The sequence below is a fragment of the Perissodus microlepis genome, chromosome 22 (assembly GCF_051167445.1).
Source record: "Perissodus microlepis isolate ML-2025 ecotype Zambia chromosome 22, ASM5116744v1, whole genome shotgun sequence".
Lineage (NCBI taxonomy): Eukaryota > Metazoa > Chordata > Actinopteri > Cichliformes > Cichlidae > Perissodus > Perissodus microlepis.
The window spans coordinates 4070929-4094737 of NC_140481.1; the positions used below are offsets into that span (position 1 = coordinate 4070929).

At 43.0% G+C, this 23809-nt stretch overlaps 1 protein-coding gene across 4 annotated transcripts in view; it reads left to right on the plus strand.

Annotated features, from left to right (window-relative positions):
* LOC146362446 (growth factor receptor-bound protein 10-like) overlaps positions 1-23809 on the plus strand; it is a 49363-nt gene that overhangs the window by 9328 nt on the left and 16226 nt on the right. For all 4 annotated transcript variants that reach the window (XM_084918825.1, XM_084918826.1, XM_084918827.1 and 1 more), the window contains 3 exons: positions 7291-7528; positions 9879-10002; positions 22172-22328. In XM_084918825.1, the coding sequence (XP_084774951.1) occupies positions 7291-7528; positions 9879-10002; positions 22172-22328 (519 nt within the window). The remainder of the gene's footprint in view (positions 1-7290; positions 7529-9878; positions 10003-22171; positions 22329-23809) is intronic.

Sequence of the window (23809 nt, forward strand, 5' to 3'; positions counted from 1 at the left end):
AGTGGTTATCCTGTGGATTAGCTTTTTTTTTTTCTTTTGGTTTGGTGATTTATTGGACTGGCTTCACTTCTGCTGCTTGTTGGTCATGCTCGTGTAAGTGCATTGTAAACATTGCACATTGCACTTTTTTGATGAAAAATCTAGGTTGTTTTCTCAGGCTTATATTATATTATTTTGGTGAGTGTATGTGATGTGTTGGTTGTCTGTTTGTTTCTTTGTACGGACATACTGCAAATCAATTTCCCGTTAGGGACAATAAAGTTACCATTGACCATTGACCATTGACATGGTTTTACAATAAGTGAATGGGTGCTTACATAGGTCTATAGGTCAAACAGTTCAGGGCAGAAGGGAGTTCATAGAAAGTAAGCCATAGGTCTGTGGGTCAGGGTTGTAGATAGTAGGAGGTCAGCAGGTTCATACTCTATTCAGGCAGTGACGCCACTGGAGTGATCAGCCGTTTGCCACTATCACACACTAGACAGTAAAACAGCACTTCCAGAATCTTTTCTTGTTGTTAGTGATAGCTTGTAAAGTGTGACTGCTGCAATTAAATATGGGGTCAAGATCATGCAAATGTGAATGCATTGGCACAATAGACGCAAGAATCTCTCAGTCTGTGCACAACTTTGTATAGTAACTCAACAAACCAACAAGGAACAAGTCTCCACAAGGAACCATTGAAATTATGCTTCTAGTTTCTGGAGCTTTTCTCTGTTTTGTTTTTTAAGTTAAACATTTACCAAGTTTAATTCTCAAGTACAACAATAAAAATAAAGCAAAACTGGCCTGCAAAAATTTATGGACATGGCCAATAACCAGTATATGCATCCATTTCCCAAACCCAGCTGATAACATGCAGATAAATAGTCAGCCCCTCAGTTATGTAATATATGATCATATATTTTGTACACAAAATAATAGACTGTTCAAACAAATTAAAGAATCACTTTGGTTTGTTTACACAGGGTGAACCTGTTCTAAACAGTGAAAAGTACACAGTGCCAATTCTGGTATTCTATGGCAAATCAATCAGGCTCCTCGGTGCTGGGCAGTGAGCACAGGGTCCACTAGGATTCTCAGGTCACCCTCATGAAGTCAGTTTCTGATTGTTTGGTCAGAGACAGTCACACCAGTGACCTGCTGGAGGTCATTCTGTAGCTCTCGCAGTGGTTATCCTGTTCCTCCTTCCAAAAAGAAACAGATAGCGGTCCTCCTGATAGTTTAAGGGCCTTTGACGGCCCTGTCCACTTCTCCCAGAGTAACTGCTTATCTCCTGGAATCTCCTCCATGCTCTTGAGACTGTACTCGGAGACACAGCAAACTTCTGGCAATGGTACGTGTTGATGTGCCATTTTGGACAAGCTGGACTACCTGTGCATCCTCTCTACGCTCCACGTATCGCCTCATGCTAACAGTAATGACGCTGACCATAGCTAAATACAAAACTACTGAAAACCAGCCAGAAAAGATGTGGAGGGAAAAAATGTCAGTGGCCTCCACTTGTAAAACTTCCTGATTTAAAACCACTGAAACTGATTAACGACTCCCTCTGCCACTTGACTGACCGAATCAGTGTCCCAGAAGTTTAACTAGTTTGATGCTATACTCTGATTAAAAAATGTTTCTTTGTATTTTCAGCAGTGTACTTATCTCTCTTGATATCTGTCTATATAATTCACAGGGCTCTACGTAGTACTAGAAAAACTAAGTACATGATTTAGGAGCTTGCAGAACCACCTTAAGTAGTAATAACTTGAAGTAATCATTTTCCGTAAGACTTGCTAGAGACTATCAGTCTCTTACATTATCATTCCAACTTTGCATCAATTCACTGAGGTTTGCAGGCATTCATTTGTGCACAGTTCTCTTGAGGTCCCACCACTATTCTGCTGTAGGTTCCAGTTTCCAGCCAGCTTTAGCTGACAGTCAAATAGCCTCACATTTGTCACTAGAATACTTTGGTATAAAGAGGATGTGTCCAGGTCTGTAGGTGCCAAACAAACCCAAATCATCACACTTCCACTACCGTGCTTGACAGTTTGGTATGAGGAATTTTTGCTGTATGCTCTCTATCCGGTGTTATTCCAAATATGGTTCTAGAAGTCGTGGTTTGTTCAGATGAAAGCATGCAAACGCAAGCTGTGCTGCCATGTTCTCTTTAGAGAGAAGAGGTTTTCTCCTGGAATCCCTTCCAAATAAATTATACTTGTTTAGTCTTCCTCTAATTGTACTTTAATCATGAAATTTAACATTTAGCATGCCAAATGAAGTCTAGCGCCAAATCACAACAACAGTCGCCTCAAGGTGCTTTATATTGTAAGGTGGAGCCTACAATAATACATACAGAGAAAAACCCAACAATCAAATGACCCCCTATGAGCACTTTGGCGACAGTGGGAAGGAAAAACTCCCTTTTAACAGGAAGAAACCTCCGGCAGAACCAGGCTCAGGGAGGGGCGGGGCCATCTGCTGTGACCAGCTGAGGAGAGAGAAGGAAGACAGGATAAAGACATGCTGTGGAAGAGAGCCAGAGATTAATAACAAGTACGATTTAATGCAGAGAGGTCTATTAACTGAAAAGGAAAAACTCAGTGCATCATGGGAGTCCCCCAGCAGCCTATTGCAGCATAACTAAGGGAGGATTCAGGGTCACCTGGTCCAGCCCTAACTATATGCTTTAGCAAAAAGGAAAGTTTTAAGCCTAATCTTAAAAGTAGAGATAGTGATTAAAGGGGAATGATGTTCAGTAATCACGTTAGCAACACTTGGCTGCTACTTACCCTCTTTTCCTATGGAGGCAGTAGGGATGTACTTAGTTTATTACAGGACTGTATATAGTTTATCTGATAAAATGTTGTGCAGGACAACACTTCACTTCACTGAAAAGGCAAGAGTCAAAGTCACCCATCTCCAGTTTCATTCTGGCTTTGGTTGGTAGCTGAACCTTACCTCAGCCTCACTGATGGATGTGCTGTATTTTTAGATCATGACTGGCTCAGATTACATGCCCTTCATTTATGCTAGATGTGGGGTTTTTTTTTTCTTACAATCTGATGACATGTTGTCATCTGCATGTAAGCCCACCAATTAACAGTAGATTTAATATTTTGTTCATAATTTTCTTTTATCTGATTTATGTGCTGTCCTCCGGTCCTGCAGCTGAGTAATAAGCAGATTTCTGCTGATAGCTTGAGGCTTTCACAGCAGTAACAGTCATTGTCACGATAGAAAATCATTCATTTTATGCACCTGTAGTTACACACTAAAGTAACTTTGAGAGTGTTTGTGCCTCCAACAATGCAAAATGTAAATGCACTGACAACATAAATGCTTTTCAAATAAAAAACAGCAGCAGCAAGAAAAACCTACTGAGAAAGTACCAACGCAAAAAGGATGCTAAATATAACCCCTGTGTTTTTGTTGCATAAAAAGAACTCCGTTGCGCCTTTGCCCTTGAAAATCTGAACATTCAGCTCTCTTCGCTGACCTCTAGACTGCTGTCAGAGATCGATGATTGCAGGTTGTCGTGGCCAGGGACAGAGAGCACTCATTCAGTATATTTTGGGATCTTACAGGACTGAACTGGCCACGTTTGTATGGTAGGTTTTGTCATCAGATGCTAGCCAGACGGCTGCAGCGAGTCATCTACATTCCAAGTTATAGTTAGCGGAGGAGACGGAGAAGACATTTTCATTCTATATGTCCTCTGGGTTCCCTGTCCATAGCCAGCAGCGCCGTGTGGGCCAAGCCACAGGGGGAGGGGGAGGAATGCCAATGATACCATCATTATCCTCTTAAAGTGGCACTGGGATACTTTTTTTTTTTGTAAAAGTTCTCTTTTAGCAGCAAGAACAAAACCTTTCAAACTCACAATAATTAGGATGATGAAGAATCTTCCTGTGAGCAACTTTAAATATTATTGCAAGTGTTGTTTGCCATTGCATTGATGCACATTAGCAGTTGAGAGAAAAATAGACTAAATGTTAAGTTTTAGCATCCTACCAAACGTACAACACTGTGCAAAAGTCTTGAGCCACCCTCATTTCTTTGTATTTTGCTAGTAAAATGAGAAGTAGCTGCAGCCATTTAGAGAAACGCATGTAAACATAGATGGAAATACAGCATATAAGATGAAAACAGAGTTTGTACATTTCTTAGCTTTAAAGTCAATATTTGTTATTACCACGTTTATTCTTCAACAAAGGCTGAACTCTCTTGTAATTTCTTTAAGTAGTCTTCTGGAATAGTTCTTCAGACTTCTTGAAGGACTTCCAAAGCTCTTTTTTGGATGTTGGCTGCCTTTTGTTCTGTTTTCTGTCTAGATGAACCCACACTGCTTCAGTAATGTTGTGGTTTAGGCTCTTGTGAGGCCAACCTATGGGTTGATACATTAGTATTGTGTGTTTTTCTATCCAAGTGTGCGTTTACTGGCTTTGCTAATCAGTAAAAGAAAATCTGTGTCGAGATCTGATGGTACTTTTCTGTGTTCATCGTTTCATCATCGTGTTGCATTCAATGTAAAATGTCGCCCCAAACCATGACAGAGCCTCCACTATGTTTCATAGATGGATATAGACACTCACTGTTATACCTCCATCCACATTGACAACAACCTGTTTCTACTGATTTTACTACACTTCCTGTGTAATTTGTTATACTTCAGACTTTTCTCCTCATTTTGCTTCCTTAGCAATGGTTTCTTTAAAGCCACCCGTCCACTGAGACCATTTCTGATGAGGCTCCAGGGAATAATAAATGGATTAACTGAAGGGCCAGATGTATCTGTCAGGTCTTGGCTGGACTTGCTTCTTAAGGACGCAACTTTTACTAAAAATCACAAAGTAGCGTAACTTTTATTATGCTATGGAAGGAACAACATTAGTAATGAGACGAATGACAACACCTTTCGCTTTTACTTCTGTAAGCAGATCATGAGTCCACATTATGTTACATCTTTATATAATAGCCATGACTGTCTCTCCTCATGCGTGGTCTTGTTCTTTTCCTAGAACATCTTTTGCACACACAGCCCCCCCACCCCCACCCAACAACCATGTCCCACTCATGAACCCCAGCATCACATGACCCAATGTCCCAGACTGTGCTCTATGTTTGTGTGTGCGCGTGACACGCATAACTCTTTATAACCTAAGATGAGCGAATCCTGTTGTTTTTGGTGCAGCAGCTTTCCCCCCTGCTCTCACTGTGTATGTTCACAGTGTTTGTGTACATTCGGTGCACTGCTGCGTTTCTTTTTAAATTTCTCCTCTTTAATTAGACGCACATGTACATCAGCACTGCAGAGTGCACATAGTGTCCTGTCCTTATTCCTGTGTGTCTGTTTTGATGTCCTACTTTGTCCCAGTCATTTGGCCACCATGTGCCATGAACAGGCCTGGTTAACGTTCCCAGAGTGCTGTAATTTCGTCTGAGAGGAATGTCAAGAATTCTGTGTGTGGTGTTGGGGTGGGACTTACAGAGGACCAAAGGCCTTTAGACACACATACACACACATAGCGAAACACATTGAGACCACAGTTGTGAGGACGTTTAACAGAGCTTATATAAAAGTTGATTCACTACAGAGATTTCTCTCCCGCTAGCAGGCTTTTCCCCCACAAGCTGACAGTGCACATTTACTTTTTAGAAAGTTTAGAGTAGAAAAATCTATTGCTGCGAGGTTGGAAAATGGTTAGTAATGACTGCCATAGACAGGATTATCTCCATCTGTCCCCAGAGGGCATTTCATTTTGCATTATAGAGTGCTGCAAGAAGTGAACCAATTCATCATCAGAAAGTAGCACATGAACAGCATCAAAGCCTTGAGGGAAGCCCAAAGTGGGGCTTGCAAATCCGGGCCTGGCTTTAGTTAATTAATAACAGTTTACAGTAAAAGATCGGCGTCGACATCTGACCTGCACGACCAGGGGCCCATTCACTCTAGTTTGCTTTGGTTAGTCGTTTGGTCTGTGGGCGAGTGCTGGTTCGAAACTGCTGCCGGCTGCCAGGAAGACTTGTCAGCCCCTTGAATGACAGTTTACACACAGTTAGGCCAAAGGCAAGCCAGGGAGGTGGTGTACTACACAGGAATTGAATGAAATCCAAGCCAAAGAGGAATCCAACACAAGGAAGAATGATACTTCACATCAGGGCTGTGCTTTCTCTCACTCTCTCTGTCTGCTGTCATGCTTGATAATTCAGGGCCGTGATGTTTTTCTGGCAATATTTTTATTGCTTAAATTGCTGCTCTATCAAAGTGCCATTGAGATTTCAGTGTCATTGTCTCAGTATGTACTGTAGACATGATACAAAGGTTATGAGCTGTTTGCTCAAAGTAAAACTAGTGCCCAGTCTGTGTTTAATTGCAGACATAGATAAAGAAAAGGTTCACTGACACAATTGTCTCTCTAATCAGACTTTATTGGTTCCTCTTTTTTTTTCTTTCTTTTTTTTTACATCTTATGCTGAGTCTTTTATCTCAACTGCTGAGCCTGCCGAGGCTGGAAAACTGTGCAGATAGGCGTGGGAACATGTTTTAATAGGGTTAGTTGGGCATGTGAGTTGAAAGTATAAGTTGGCAATTCTCGTCCTCCGGAAGCATTCTTGCATCGGGATTCTGTTTGATGAAACTTCTGACTTCCTGGCTACCTTTTCTCTTGCTGGTAAAAGTTTAGCTGAGATACTCGGCAGGGATGCCTCCAGAATTTTTTCATAGTGGTGGCCATATGAGGGGCCGCTAAAAATATTAGGATGGCAGAATTTACAGTTTTATTATGCTGTTGTCAAATATAGGTTAAAAATAAAAGAAATATGGCAATAAAGAGAGAAAGAAAATATTTATATGCCTAGTTAATTTCCATTTTGGGGTGTGGCCAGTGCCCCGCCCCTGCCCCCCTTTGGTAGCGCCCCTGATACCCAGGCTGTCTTCCACACTTCCAAATGTGGTGAGCATGCTGTGTCGTTTTCATAATGGAGCCTATAACACAACCTGCTTAAAATAAAAATGTTGTGTAATACAATGTGAAAAATAACTTTTTTTAAATTTCTATTTTAGGTTGTAGTCCTGCCATCCAGCAGGGGGCGCTGCAGCATTGTCACCCTTTCTTTTCTTTACTGTCCTGCTTGTGATTCCACAGCTGTGTTTTCTTCATCACTAACTTTGGTTGCTGTAGTGTTAAACTACACTGGGATGATTTTGATGACTGTCAGCTGCTTGTAGATGCAATGCATCACTGTCACTCATTTCATTCTCCCTTTGCTCATCCCGCTGTCCACCTGCATCCACAGATGATGACGTGGATCTGGAGCAGCTGGTGAATGACATGAACTCCTCTATGGAGAGTGTGTACTCCACACAGACAGACACGGCGGTTCTTCTAAACAACGGCCACGCCCCTCACCACCACCATCAGGTGCACTCTTCCTACCTGGGACACAGCCGTCGCCACACCCCAGCCCTGCCCTCTTCTTCCCCCTCCAGAGAAAGGCTGAGACACTCTCAACCCATGCACATCAAAGCTGTCAGGTAAATGCTCATAACCTGGGCCTCTACATTGATCGCACTGGTTTATGTTCAAGATAAAGACGGCTGATAGCGCTGCTACACCTGCAGAAATAAAGATATGAATAAAAGATAACGCAGCACTGCCAGCGAAAGAACACTCTGTTATTATATATCTGTCTGTCTGTGCCATTCTTGTAAACATGCTATCTCAGGAACACCTTGGACGAGTGATGACGTTTCATATCCGAAAGGTCAAAGGTCAGCTTCACTGTGAAATCACAGTTTTCTGCAGTAACCCTTTTTTTTCTGGCCACTATTAAAGGCCATGATCAGGAACAGAAGGGGAGAGTGTGACCATGTTTCATTTGAAACTGAATTAACTTCTGGTAACTCTGTAGTTGCAGTGATATTATATATTGCTTTTTTGTGTTGCCACATTTAAGATGTGTGTTGAACTTCTCTGTGGGTTTAATCAGAATCAGCTTTCCTGGCCACAGCATGTGTATACATACAAGAAAACTGACTGCTTCTAATCACTGTCAGTGAACTTACGCACTAATGAAATAGAAGTTCAACAAAATAAGTCATAAATTAAAAAAACAAAACATCAACAACGTAGACATCAAAGGTCTGAAGCGCAAACATCATCCACCGTCCTTACACCCTCAACTGAGATGATGAGCATTTCTCATTTTATGGATCTAAACTGCAGTCTGACTGCTTGTCCCACACAGTTTGCTCATGTTTTTAAAAATCTGGCAGGTGCACCAGGTGATCAGGCAACCGATCTGCCTCCAGTGTTCCCTCACTCTATTTGAGTTCCTGCTCACCAGACCTTCTGATAGAGTAGACTCAATAAACACTTACACAGATTAACTGCACTCATACAGCGTGTTATTTCATTCTCTTTAAGCCCTTTGGCACCCTCACATTGCCAGTTAACCTAAGATTCTTGTCTTTGGAATATGGGAGAAACATCCCGGCTGACCAGGACATTCATACCCAGAACCTGCTCGCTGTGAGGAGACAGTGCTGACCACTGCACCACTGTGTTAAACGAGAGAGTGCAATACTCTGTAAAAATCATATTTATTGCGTTCTCCAGCGTTTTAATGTTACTGTAACTGTATTTTGGGGTCGTCAGGGTATCTGTTTCCACAATTTCCAAAGAGTGGGACATAAATATGTACAAACCTAGAAATATTACAAATGTAATAGTTAGAAGCCGACAGATGATGAGAGGTTTAATGTAATTGACCGACGTTGACATTAATAACAGCCGATAAGTTAAAATTACACACGTAAAGAAGAGACGACACCCTTCAACCATGTTACGAGTGTTGATGTTGCATATTTTACTCACCAGAGGGCACTGCAGTTTCCTTTTTGGCCACATGGCACAAACAAAAATGAGCTGATCCAAGCAGAGTCAGAGTAAACAAGGTAATAAATGAGTAAACATAACAAATGTGTCTATTGAAAGAGATTAAAGGACTAGCATTAGCTAAAGGTAGTCACTTGCTTACATTAATCCCTGCCTGTCCAAGGTGCTTTGCAACCCACCCCCATCCCAGGTCCTTCAGTTCAAGCTGTTTTTGCTTTTTCTGACCATCTCCATTGTTATTGTCAGCAGCTTTTGCAGATCTTGCTACTGCTCTCTCTTCCTCTGGCTTTTGAGGCAAGTGGACAGCGGGGTAGGTCAGGCCGATGCAATGGAAACTCTACTGTATATAAATTACTGCAGATCTAATAAAGAGGCCCGACAGAGCTATAAGTCTATGCAATTTAATATTTTAACCATCTTCATGCAGAATAAAGGTTATAATGTGTTGAACATACTTGCACAATGAGTGTAAAGTAAGCTTGGAAACATAACGATTTAAAAGAAACGTGTAATAATTGGCAGCAAGTCTGAGCATTTGAGCATGATAAAGTCATTTTAAAGAGAAATGCTTGTTGTTTATTTAGACAGACATGGATTAATATCTAGGCCAGAGGCCGTCCAGTGGTCAGTGAGCAGCGACCGTCTTCTTGTCCTTTTCCTCCACTGTTCACTCTGAACTTTAACAGAATATCCAGATCAGTGTGCCCTGTTTGAAAGTGTCATTATTCAGAGTGACACTGAACAGAGTGAGCCTGGGACAGCTTCTGCTAATCTGTGTGAATAAATTACAGTAGCTAGAATTTAAACTTTTTAAAAAGTTTAGTGGTCCGGTCAGAGTTCAGATTAACTTTTAAGCTGAAACCATGTTGATTTGTATTCCTTATTATACCCAAATGACACCCATAATCATGTGTGTATATATCCTCCAGTGTTAGTCTCTCACTGGTAACCTGAGGCAGTGTCATGAATGTGTGTCTCCCTCTGCAGGAACCTGCAGGAAGAGCACCAGCTGCGTCCAGCCTCGCTGCCAGCCATCCCCAACCCTTTCCCTGAGCTCTGCAGCCTAACTGGATCCCCTATTCTGAGCCCCATACAGACCTCTGACAACCATGTAAGTTCACCTACACACACGCCACGTGCACCAGCACGCAATCACTGAAAATGGTACAGCTGATTTGGTAGAGGCACATGCGGTCAAGGGATTGGCTACATTTTTGTTGCTCATGTTAATTAGATCTTGCATTTGTGTTAGTGTGTGTTTTCAAACCAGCTGACTGGCCTGTTATGTGCGGGTCAGAGCAGCATGTGTTGACTTTGGCTGCGCACATCCTTTATCCATTACACAACAACTCAGCCGGGGTTATCTGGCTGTACATGTGTGTTATTGTGGAATCATCATCAATCACATTTACACACGCATGCAGACATGTGACGGACATGTTTTGCTGTGGAAGAGCGAGGTGAGCCGCGTCTCCAGGATGCTGCGGACAGAGTGCAGACTTCCCGTGGCAGAGCCAGGAATACGGCTGGGAACATCTGCAGGTCGGATCTCTCTGAACCTTCTGAATCCGTCTGCTGGCTCCGGCAAGACAGGCGCCCTTTTCCGGTTCACACGCTTCAACCTCGGCTCCTAGCGTCACTTCGAGAGAGAGAGAGAGAGAGTGTGTGTGTGTGCGTGTGTGTGTCACAGCCTTGCCCTTCCTTCCCCCTGCTGAGCCTCCTGTCCCAGGAATGTTCCATCCTCCTCAAAGATGTTTTCAGGATGCCCACCCTGAACAATAAAAGTTATTTTAGATGCTTATTCACTCGCTCGCTTTCTTTACATACACACGCACACTTTTTTTGTGTGTTGTTAATGCAGTTATACACACACACAGGTGGCATTATTCAGTTCACACACGCACATAGACATGTGATAAGCCAAAGCATTATTTTTGCATTTCGTTGACATCAACTCACAAGGTCTGGAGTCAGAGAGCAAGTTTGCAGTTTGTACAAAGGATCTTTTGTGCGCGCGGTCGAGTCTGTGAGAGCTGACTAAACATTGCTTCATTTCTCTTTCCCAGATCATCTTCATTTCGTCCGCAGTTCTTGTTCGTTCAGCGAGCCAAATAACCAGCCAGTAGCAGTTACGTTTCTATTTTTCTCTTATCTCACGCGGCTTTAACTTGTGTTTTCTGTCCAGTTATTCATACAGATAATGGCTGAGGCTTGGCACCATTTTCATTTGTCTTTGCGTCATTTTTCATTGCTCGTGACCACTTTAGAGCAGGCAGGACATTCTTTAACAGTGCTTAAATGCACAAAAACAGGATGGCGGTAGTATTTCTTTTTAGGCGATAGAGCTTGTGGAAGGAGTAAAAAGCATGTGGAAAAATCACCTCTAACATTCCACCATGTTTATCGTAGTCAGCAAAAGCATTTTGTCCAAAGGAGGAGAGGAGGTGGCTGTGAGACTGATAAATGTGTGGCTGAGGGTGATGGGGATCATGGGAACTGGACACCACCCATGTAAAGAAACATCTCCACTGATTGTCAGCAATGATTCATTAATAAATAACTGGGATGGCTGTGTCAGGCGGGTGGATGGCCATGGAGTTTAGCCAGCCAACTTCTTGACTTTGGCTTTTACCTCTTTGGTTTGGGGTCTCATAGCTGGTGCTTTTTTAAGCAATTTTAATCATGTTTTCAATCGTAGGAGTCTAAGCAATAGATATAGTTCAGTTTTCAAGAGGTTTACAGCAGCAGCCTTCTGACAACATGTTCAATCCTCCCAACCAACTATTTGGTTTAACTCCACTCTTAACACTTGTTGTAAATACTTTTTGGAAACTGGCGCCATCGAAGGACTATTCCTTGCTAAACTGCTAAAGCCCTATTCATGCAGGCTTAGAGACCTGCCTGAATGGGTGTTTGCTGGCTGTTGTCAGTGTGAAACTGGTTACAGAGAGGTGTCCTACACAGAAACCATCCTTCTGCTAGCAAACAAATTAATCACAAGGAAGTTTTGGGTGTGACTAATAACCAGCAACCACATACCAGCTGGTCAGGAAATACACATTTTTTTCTAATTACTGCATATTATCAGGTTAGTCTCCAAACCATAATCGACTGAGGTCCTAATCAACCAATCATCAAAGTGCTAAAGTTTTATGGACAAAACTGAAATCCCTGAAAGAGAAATTAAGCAATACTGATATTATATCAAGTCCAGTCCCAGTCTGACTATATCACGGGTCTCAGTCAAGCAACTCCACAGCCACACGTGGCTCGTTTGCTCACCTCCATGCTACCTGGCTTAGAGAAAAAGAGTATTACAAATGTGATGAATATAAAAATGGGGAAAAAAAACTTATTTTTATTCATGATTCTTCAAAATAATTAATCAGTTGTTAAAGAAAAAATAATAATTTTAATATAGTTCTAATATCTGTGTCATAGCTTGCGTGTGTCATCTGACACCATAAACTCTACATTTTGCTGAACCTCAGTTGTGCGTCTAGCATGTAGGTAAACACATGAGGACTAGTCAGGATTCCAAAATTTTATTTGAAACTGACTAACAAGTTATTGCGGCTTTTGGTGTAGCCTGTAGATCCTTTTTTGTTTTGGGTGTTGACCTTCTGGAACATATAATTAATAATAATCTTTGTGTAAACTTAACTAGGGCTTAAGTAATCATTTAAGCAGTTTAGTTTAAATTTGTCAGTACTTGATTAAGTACAGACAAATATGACTTTGGCTCATTACTAAATACCTGCAAAAGTCATGTAACTTGCTGTAACTTGTAACCAGCGTGCTTCATACTGATTATAATGCCGATAAACAAACTGGTGAATGCGTTAATCCTTATTTTTCTAAATGTCTGTGTTAGCTTTGTTGCTGAGCACAGTAGAGAGGGCAAGGCTGATGTTAGCATTTAGCTCCAAGCACTGCCGTTCCTGAGTACACTCTCACAGAGCTGCAGGCATGTCTGTGGGCTGCTTATTTACTAATTTGTTGACTGTGTAAGATCTTCCTAAACCAGCCTCCTATTGATTGGGCTGCTTTGGGGCATGCCTTTTGAAACATTGTACACTTTAATAGATTCTAATGCTCTAAAATGAGCTCTTTCTAAATCAAATTAAGTAAAACGTCCACTGATCAAATTCCTTAAATTCAGCAAATTTAGGGTTAGACTGTCTACAGCATGGCCTTTCAGGCTTTCACTGTATTTTGTGTAATGCTATATCTAAGCTAACAGAAAGTTAGCGAGTTTAAATTTTACTGGCGCTGGAGTAAATATGTGCATTGATATGTGCAGATCAGGTGAATATATTTAAGCCTGAGGAGTGCTGAGTATGACTTACACAACAATGCAGATGGGACCGTCACACATGCGTGCGTTGGTCTGCAGACATACTTGCATTGTATTTGCATTGGCAAAGGTTTATCGGAGGATCTCGCTCCCTCCAGCTGTAGAGTTGGAATCTGGACATTCTTCACTGAGCTTCGGTCTTTCTCAAAGCGATATGCTGCTCACATTGTGAGCCAGTAGAGCAGTGTCCTCGTAGAATCATAAGCAGGCTGGAAATATAAAAAACTAACACGATGCTGATTTGTGAAGCTTTCTTTCAGTGGTCTGATTCTGCTCAATAGTGGACTGGATAATGGCCATTTCCCACGCATGTTGTTGCAGTATTACACCATAGAGTTCAGTCATGTTCCCCTGGCTTTCACAAGGATTTGGTCAGGTTTTGTCTGTCATTGCTGGGCAAATGAGTTTGCTTTGGCACCGTGACCGTGGCTGCGATGCAACTTGTGCTTTTATTTGTGGCCAGAGAGGGCATTACGAACATCAGTGACAGCAGGGAGCCCCGGTAGTTATAGAGACCAATCTCTCAGCCTCAACCAAGGCACCGAAGCCCCATGTGTTGGCTAACCTCCATTCTTTTGAAGTAGTTAGTGAGCAAGACACCGAACCCTTTTCAGTGACCTTGACCTCTGACCTCTTCTGGAAAGATTTAAGAGAAAAGAGGGTTTTAATTAAAAAAAGGATGTGAAAAACCCCTTTTTCTCATGGTTTGTTGTTCAGCACATGGTTTCATTATTGAAATGTTTGATGCTTGCAAAATATTTCAAAGGTTAAAGCTGATTATGTACAAAGAGGAATCATACTTGGCTGCGGTCTACGGTCTTTAGCTGTGCCAGCAGCAGGACTCTAGGGATGATTTTTCAGCAGTGTTGCCACCACTTCGGTCCAGACTCCGAAATCAAAACAACTTCTCAGAGGGTGAAATCTGATGGCTTTGTATCTCTGTGTTAGCCTAATTTAGTCATTTAACATTAGACCATCCTAAAATAAGAGTTACTTATTGGGGCATAGCAAATTAAACACACTGTAATGGCTAGTTTTGGCGAGTCCTTAATTGAAACATTAAACAAGAATTTAAGGATTCAGATTCTGTTACTGATATCACTTATTGATTCCTTATTGATTCTCACTGGGTTCTCATTGGCTTTGAGAGTCACCACCATTGATAAACAGCATATCAAAGACATTACATTCATGCAGATTTATTGATTGCATTGTGGTCAAATCTTTGTGCATGTTGGAGGTATTTCCCCTCTTTGTTGTGATCATTTTGCGGTCGTTACTCAAAAAAGTAATTATTACCCCGAACACTTTTGTTAGAAGTAATGCATTACATTACTTGCTATAATACTTGTTACATTACTTTCATGTTACTTTGTAAAATAGCTGAAACACAAAGTCTTAGAACTACCATTTAACAGTTTAAACCTGAGGCTAGAGTCCTACACACCAACACAAATCCCTATTCTAATGAGAACACACGTGATCTTTCTCTTAGTATTACATATGAACACAAAGCCAACAACACAAAAAGACTTCAAAGTGATCTCCACAGCGATTTCACTTTGAACAGGTAGAAACAGAGGCTGCAGCCTGACTGCTCAGGCTGTGGCTGCTGGGCCGGGGTCGGCGTTGACTCGGCGTGTTAACGTCACTCTTGGTTCTTGGCTAGCTTAGCGTTAGCGAAAAAGCTGAAGTTGTGTTAGCAACATAATGCGTTTGTGTCTGTCCTGGATGCACTTCGCTCTTTACCATCACTCTCCATAACGCTGTAGACTGCGCCGCTGTCACCTCAGATGTACGAACTGAAATCAATTGATTGTAGCGTGAGTGCAAGTGGAACTGATTAGTGGGATCGATAGGCAAGCAGACTAACAATTCCCCTAACAACTCCAAGGAATTGAACTACTGGGAACCAGTTCAGGCTAACCCAAGAACTGGTTCTTGAGTCCCATCCTACTGTGGTGCTGTCCTTGAGCAAATGTCTGCAAACATCAATAAACTGAAGCAAATCTGTAAAGAAGTGTGGACCAAAATTCCTCCACAGCAATGTGAAGATAAAGATAAGAGAAAAAGTCTTGCTGAATCATTTATCACAGGACTGTGAGTACAACATGTAAGTATTCACTGGTACACAGAAGTTTTGAAAACATTTATTAAATAAATAATGCAAAATATTGTTGTGAGCAGCTATTTAATAGCTGTTCTGTATGCAGTCGTTATTCTTATACATAAGTGTTAAAAGCAGATTCATGTGGTGATCTGTAGCTGTGTTATTAAAAACTAATTTAAGACTAAAGCCCTGAGTCATTCAGTCTCTATTTAGTACTCCTACCTCCCTCTTTGTCTGAGGTCAGCTGATGTACTTCTGCACGCAATGGTCTGCTGACCCACTGCAATCAGATAAGGTGCGTGTGTGTGTGTCTCTGTGCATGTAAAGATGGCAGTGAAAGCTTGCTCACCCAAGTCAGCCTGTAATGACAGGATGCACAAGCTCCTTGTTACATAGTCACGAGGTCGCTGCATAGTCTCGCATAAATCATCATGCTTTGTGATCAATTTTAATTTAGTTACTCACCTGAATAGGATTCAGTACAGTTATGTCTCTGTGTGCGTGTGTGTGTGTGTGCGTGTGTGTGTCATGATGATTTACGGGACTCTGACACACATACTCACTCAAGCTTGAAATGTAATTTCTGAGGATTACATGGGTCATTTCTGTCATAATAGACTGTAGATTCAGTTTTCCCATTGAAATCATAATAATGAACGGAAACAATGAAAAGTCTTCTAAGGGATTCAAAATGTAGTTGCTAGTGTTGTAATATTGTGGAAATATCAAATCAAATCAAATCAAAATTTATTTATATAGCACATATTAAAACAACAGTGTTGACCATAGTGCTTCACAGTCAATAAAAACATGAGACAGTTAAAACAAACAATAAAAGAGGACAACAAACAATAGGTAACAACGCAACAAGCTAAAACAGCCAACTAGACAGAATCAAAAGCCAAAGTAAAAAAATAAGTTTTAAGACGTAATTTAAAAGACTGGATAGACTTGGCAGTGCGAATATGAACGGGGAGGTTATTCCAGAGTCTGGGTGCCACGGATGCAAAGGCCCGGTCGCCTCTCGACTTCATTCGAGTCCTAGGTTGTGCTAGGAGCCTATGGTTGGACGATCTAAGTGCCCTGTTGGGATTGTATGAATGGAGTAAATCAGAAAGATAACTGGGCGCTAAATTATTCAAAATATTAAAAGTGAATATTTCCCTGAAATGACCTTGGTGTTCTGGTGCAGGAACTTTTTGCATGTTCTCTGCTGAAAAAGCAGTCACAGCAAAGCCTCCGTAGATTTCATCGTAAAGCAGAGCAACAGCTGTATCCACAGCTGCATCCTCAGCTGCATCCTCCTGCTCTGACCATTTGGGGGTGCTGTACAGATCAGTGCTTGTTTCAGGTCCTTTTCTCCCAGTTTGGAAGACAGAAATTCTTTGTCGGCATCTGATTGCAGCTCTGATATTAACATGTGCTCAATCCAAATTCCTGAAGAGGGAGTTTACCCACATTCTTTGGACTTTTTGTTTTTAATCAAACAAGATCAGTGAGACTGTATCCTCTACATAACCAAACCATGCAGCAGGTATTGATTTTGCTGTGGAACTGGAGAATGGTGAGCTCAGACAAACTAGATGAAAGAAGATGTGTGGAAGGGATGTGGACCTTTGCATGGAAACTTAATGTGCTCTTTTAACTCTTTTTAAAAAAAATTATTTTGCTGTGTGGTGGAGCTAGAAACTTGATGTACATTCTGTCTTACTGGATTGATTTCACCGTGCCCACATGAGCGATCTTTAAACCCGATAAGTTCCTCAAACTGAACAGTAGATATCCATCAAACTTTTGGCTGATATATGTTTGTGCGTGTGTGTGCGCGCGCAAGTGTGTGTGGGACAGACGGTGTGCCCTGTCCGTGGTGGGTCGCAGGGAAACGAGCCACTAGACGAAGTTCTGCGATGGCTCTCCAGTGAGGTAAAATTGAGTTTGGCCTGTCTGCAGAGCTAATCAGCTCTGTCTGGCCTGAAACCCGACCACTCAGACATGAAAGGCAGATGACGCTGTAATAGAGCAGGGTGGGAGTCACCAGCACCCAGCATTCAAAAATTGGCATTAGTGATGGGTGTGTTAGCTGACTGTGGCTGCATAGTCAGCTATCAGTGGAGGTGTTGGTTTCTGCTGGTAATAAATTTTCAGTGTTTGAAAATATTCAATTAAATTCAGTTTTATTTATATAGCACCAAATCACAACAACGTTCACCTTAAGGCTCTTCAGATTGTGTGGTACAGAAACTACAATAACGCAGAGAGGACCTAAACAATCAGATGAACCCCTTTCAGCAAGCACTTGGCAACAGTGGGAAGGAAAAACTCCCTTTTAACAGGAAGAAACCTCCGACAGAACCAGGCTCAGAGAGGGGTAGCAATAAACCTGTAGAGTTTGAAGGGGCCTAGATGAACAGTTGTTAAGATGGAAGAAACAGATGTCCATAGAGACATTTCTCAAGTGCGTCAGTCAGATTTTTTATTTTGCATTGGATGATAACAACCCATTAAAAATGTTTAGGAGACTGGAAAACGTGTGATGCTGAAATAAACTCCTGGTGGAACAATTCAGGTGGAGTAATAAAGTTATTTATTTATTTATTTTAAAGATAAACATGTGCTTATAAAACATTTGTAATAAGTAAAATTCCGAGAGTATTCAGTTAAAGTTAAGGAAAATGGAAAATTGTAGGTATTTGTTGTATTTCATCCTCTGCATGTATGCCTAAAGGAGAACCAAACCCCCTCACCAAAAACTTTGAACAAAGTCCAGAAACACTGCTGCCTTCCATGGTCCAAATGTCTCCTTAAGAATGCACTGAACCAAAGTGAAAAACTGTCCTATGGTCTGACCAATCCAAAATTTGGACTTCTTTATGTTAATTTATAGGCCTTGCATCATCTGGGTTACAGAGGAGAGGGGCCACCTGGCTTCTTATCAGCACACAGTTTAAAAAAAACCCTAAAAAACCAGCCTGTTTGATGGTACGGCCTCATTGATGATACCAAGACACTACATTACATTGTATATATATTACAGCAGCTTGGCTCCATAGTCAAAGACCCTACACCTGTCAGCCATTGGACTACATCTAGCAAGATTTGAAACGTCAAGGACAAGAATGGGGTGGTGGTGGAGCTCCGCCAGTGTCCGGGCGTTGCTGTCAGCACAGCAGTTTGTCCCAAACAACATGCTTGGAAACTGGAGGGTTGGGGGTTCTTTTTAAAAGTGTCGCGTGCATCATTTTTCATTTGTAAATATTATTTAAAATATTTAGGAAAGTCTGCCTGCTGGTGAGCATTTGCAGCTTTTGTCTGTTTATGTGGATTGTACTGCTGGCTGCACTAAATGTCCTGCGTGCCAGAAAACAGGAGAATGAATCTATACTCTGAACATTTCATGGTTGATGAGCAGCAAGAATCACATTTATATACAGTATGTATGCAATTTTCCATTTCTCACAATGGCCAAGAAACAGTAAAGCCTTCCAGAGTTTATCAGTTGTGCCACTTAAAGTTTTTACATGACGGAAAAAAACATGTTAAGAAGTTTCAACTATGCTCCCTGTGGATCTTCTCACAGTGGCACTGGCATGGATTTACACAGTAAACTCAAAGTGTGTGTGTGTGTGTGTGTGTGTGTGTGTGTGTGTCACTTTTAGCTTGTGGTTTAAGGTCCCATAAACTTCCTGGTCAAGTGGGTTTGACCCTGGTGTAAGTTATTTTGTTTGACCTCTGACCCGATGTGTGCAGTGTGTGTGCACGCGGGTGTCTGTCCATGACCTTCCAGTCCGGTATATTGTTGCTCACGGCCCTCTTTATGTGTTGCTATAAGCAGCAGGAGGCGTGTAACCTCAGCCTCAGCCTGGAGAGAGATGAGAGGGAAGTGGAGGGGGGGCGGCAAGGTGAGCTAAGTTTCATGATGGAAACATGAAACTAGGTAAAGGGATTTTAAACTTTCCAAGGACCCTGGCAGTAAAAACATCGACTAAAAAGAGTCGAAAAACACAAATTGAAGACTCCAAAATTGAGCTCATTATCTCTTCCAATCTTTTCTCTCATCATATTTGGGATTCTCTAATATCTGTAATCAACGTAAACTCAGAAAGACCTCTGAGTGCCAAACTGCAGCATGAGGCTGGAGCAAACGTCGAGCAGTAACGTGTAGGGAAAAAAAGCTCCTGGAGCTCGTCTTCATAGTTTACATTTTGTCTTCCCCCTTTGTACCCGTGTGTGTGCTGGAGCACATGCACCTCATAGTTGGCGTGCACACTGTATTAGGGGCCAGCTGGGCCGGCCTGTGCTCTACACATGAGCCTGATTATGACTCAGTATTGCATTACTGACATTCCTCCATAGCTCTCGCTCTTTTCTCTTTCTATTCTCCCCCCCACACACACACACACACTTCTTTTTCTTTATCGGCATGTTTCTTTTTCCTCCTTCTGCTGAGGCCGGCCAGATTTGCTGACCAACCTACCCGCCTATCCATCCATCTATCCATCCCTCCATTTCTAGCCCTCCCTTCCATTCCCACCCCAAAGACTGTTTGCCCAGCCGGCACGTGATCCGTGCAGCTTCAGATCGAATCACCCCAACTTTTCTTCCATTTTTTTTTGCCTTTAAGACTTCCTGCTGCCTTCTCAGCGACCCTTGAAGCCGTCATTGTGCGTTACACATGTTGCTCTGGTCCTAACACCGTCTCACAGTATTTCACATACAGCTGAGGAGGAGGAGAGGAAGAGGAGGGAGGACAAGCGGGAGGGAGGGGTTAGAAATTGAAACCATTAGGCAGCTCAAAGAAAATGTCAGTGTGTGTGTGTGTGTGTGTTTGCTCAGTGATTGGCTTAGTAGTTTGAGCTTGTTCTTTCTGTCCTCGTGCATGTGAGGAGGTGTGGGTGTGTTTCAGGGAGAGGGACTGCTACTTTTGGTGTGGCGCCATCAGTAAAAGGAGCTGACAGTGTTTTGTTTTTGGGAAGTCGGGTTTGGAGGAGAGGATTGAAAAGCAACCCTGAAGATAAGAGCGTACGTGACAGGTAGCAGCTCACCGTTTTAAAAATCCCACACTGGGTTAATCCCGTGTGAGGAGACGAAGGGAGGGAGGGGAGTGGTGGAAGAGGAGGAGGAGAGGAGCTACTGTTCATACCACTCCTTGCAGCTCAGTCTTTATGCTGCCCAGCACGAGAAGACTGGAGAAGTCGGGGGCTGTCTCTCTCTCTCTTCCTCTCTCGTCCTTCCTCTGTCACTTCCTCCCCCTTCTTTCCTCTTACCTCTCTAGCGCTCTCCTTGCCAATCCGTCCCTCCCTCTCCCTCTCCCTCTCTCTCTCTCTCTCTCTTCCTGACTTCCTCTCCTCTCGCCTCCTGTTTCCCCTCCCCTCCCCTCTCTCTCTCTCTCTCTCTCTCTCTCTCGCTCTCTCTCTGTCCCTGTGTGTCACTGGAGAGCGTCTCAGTGTGAAAATGCCATCCTGCTCTCCAGACTGTTGCCTCTTACAGGCTGTGGAGGTAAGAGACTTCTGCATGTGTGTGTGGGTGTGTGTGTTTGTTTCTTTTATGGGTCTCTGTCATCAGCTTTGTGTGTGCGTGTCTGGTTGCCAGTTTGCATCCCCCCCTCAGGTCAGTGTGTTTAAAACTTTTCTCAAACAAACTAATGCGTCATAAATGCAGTTTTTGTCCCCCCTCCTTTGTGGCATCTGGGAAGAGAGGAGGCGGTCTTCGGGCTCTGCAGGGGCAAAGAGTGCCGTGACGTTGTTTCTGGTTGCGCTGGGAGTTTTTCTCCATGTCTGCATGCTGTTGCTCCTGACGCTCTGTGTCGTTTCCAGACCACCGTGGCTGCCGTTTACTTGGCGTTTTTACGCATTCCCGTTCTACGGGGGCCTTGGTCTGAATTAATTTTCCGTGAACCCCCCAGCCGCCCGCCAGCCGCCCACCACCTTCCAGCCCTTCGCCCATCAATAGGTTTTTCTCTTGTTTCATGTAATTTTCAACAGTTGCTCCCTGGTTGGCCGTCTGTGAAGTGCAGGGCAGCCGAATCCCTGGCTGTGACCAGAGGATGTTGGGACGTGGGCGTGTGAGAACACACACAAGAACCACCTACCATTTCTGAGATTTAGAAGATAATTTTGCCTCTGTGGTTTGCTCATATTTGTGAGGGCAATCTGTCCCTATGTGTGTGTGAATCTGCTCGTAGAGTGGTGTGAAGCAGCTGGCCTGTGGTTATCTGTGCAGCAACACACTTGAAGAAGCCAAAAAAAAAATACACCCGGCTTAAATGTCGGTCTGGGCACTTTGGCTGAAATGGTTCAAAATGGCGCAACACTGGGAGGTACTTTGAACTCTGCCCGCTTGCTGCTCCCAGCGGTGACATTTTTAATGACAATATACAACACGTATAAATCCACCACACGGTTTCGCCATCAAAGTTCAAATGTCGGGGTGGGGGGGCAGATTTTTAAGCTTTTCCAAGTGCAGATATTCTCGTATGTGAGGGGAAACGTCCGTTTCGCTGACGTACGTTTGCTGCGGACAAAAAGGGCTGAACTAAACACTTAGGCACCAGCCAGCCTTTCCTGGACGTCATCCTTCTTCTTATTTTAAGACCTTCTCGTGTTCGAGTGACAGAATATTGTGAACGGGACCAACCAGAGCACCTGGTTATGGAGGTAACTGCAGCTGGTGATCTGTTGTAGTCTCAGCTTTTGTTTTTCCTCTCTCTGCAAATGCTCCTCCATGCCTCATACCTGTTTTTGAAAACATGACCTTTGCTGCTGTCATGTACACATATCCTCACCATCCCTCTTATGTGTGTGTATGTGCTTTCAGATAGTGAAGGTGTGGAGCGAGGATGGGGCCGGCAAAGTCGTGGAGATCCCGGCCGACATGACGGCTCGAGATGTGTGCCAGCTGCTGGTCTACAAGAGCCACTGCCTGGACGACAGCGCCTGGTCGCTGGTGGAGCACCACCCCATCCTCGGCATTGGTAAGAATCTCAGTGCTCTGTGTGGATCCCAGTGCGGACAGCGATGCTCGATCCTCGCCTTTTTTTTTCCTCCTTTCTTTTTTGCAAGAAAAGGGATTAAAGCTACTTTGGTGCAGTTTTTCAGTCTTGTATTGTGTTTATGCAGTGATGAAAAGGTGATTAAACACCATTAGAAGTTTCAGTGAGGTCGTCAGATTGTTACAAATCTGTTACATTATAACATTTTCTAAAAAAAACTGGGAGCTTTGATTTTACTTTCCTGTAGATTAAAAGAAAAAAGCATGTAGGCCACATAATGCGATCCATGAAAAAAGGAATTTTTTTTCTTGTAGCTTCTAATAAGAGAATAAAAGCTTCCTGCTAAATCTCTGCATATTTGCCTTGCTTGTGCTTTTCTGCAGGTGTGTGTGCCCTGTGTATTCACTTGATCACAGTACCAGTGTTTGCATGGCTTTACCACTTGAGAGGGAGGTGTGGTGCTTGTAGGATTAAGCATTTTCCATGTTCTACTCACATGCTTTTCCCTCCCAAATAGTTTGCTCAGAGAGAGGGTGGGGGGAGCGAGAAAAAAGAGGTAGAGGGGGCGGGAAAAAAAAGGAAAACATAGGACTCGTGCTTCGTTTCTTCACTTTTGCCGTGTGTCCCTTTTGAAGCTTTACTTTTTTTTCTTCTTCTTCTCTGGGTCTGCCTTTGTCCTCAATGAGGCTTTCCTCCTCTCGAGTCGTATTTTTAGAGTCAAAGGATTGCTTTGTGCTTTCCTGCTTGATCTGCGTTTCTGGGGGGGGAAAAAAAGTGCACCGGAGCGATGGAATGTGAGGTGAGGAGCAGAGAGGAGAGGAGAGGGAAGAAGGGAAGGAGAGATGAAGGGAGAAAGAAAGAGAGAGACAGACAGAAGGTGGGGGTGGAGGGCGGAGAGGCCTGGGACTGAAGCGTCATACCAGAGCTGCGAGGAACCAATCGCCGGTCTCTATTGGACGAGCCCCTAGCCTTTCTAGCCAATCGGCCCTTTCCTGACTGTCCACAGGAAATTCCCCCGCTTGTAGCCAACGAGGGCGTGCACGAGCGGACGCGCGCAGAGTCCAGACATTTCCACCCCTTAACTACAGCCAGAGCTAAGCAAGAAAAAAAGAAGTGAGTACAGCTTCAGTTTAGAAATGTGTGTTTGTGCCTCAGTGAAACAGGAGAACCCTGCCTGCACGTCCACGTCTAACTGGAACATCCCACCACTATCAAATTCTTACCTGCATCACTCTGAGATCATATGCCCTCAACTTAAGATAGACGAGGACACGCACACACAAGCACGCACACACAGAAAAGAAAGTAACTGGACCTCCGTGGTGCACAGTGAGCAGGTTAGGTCTATCTGAGCCTGTAATGTGTGGTTGTGTGTTTGTCTGTGGTTTGTACTTTGCTTATGGCTTTGCTGCTCTCAGCAATCAGCCTAAATAAATGACATCATCTTCCTGCAACCCCCCCTC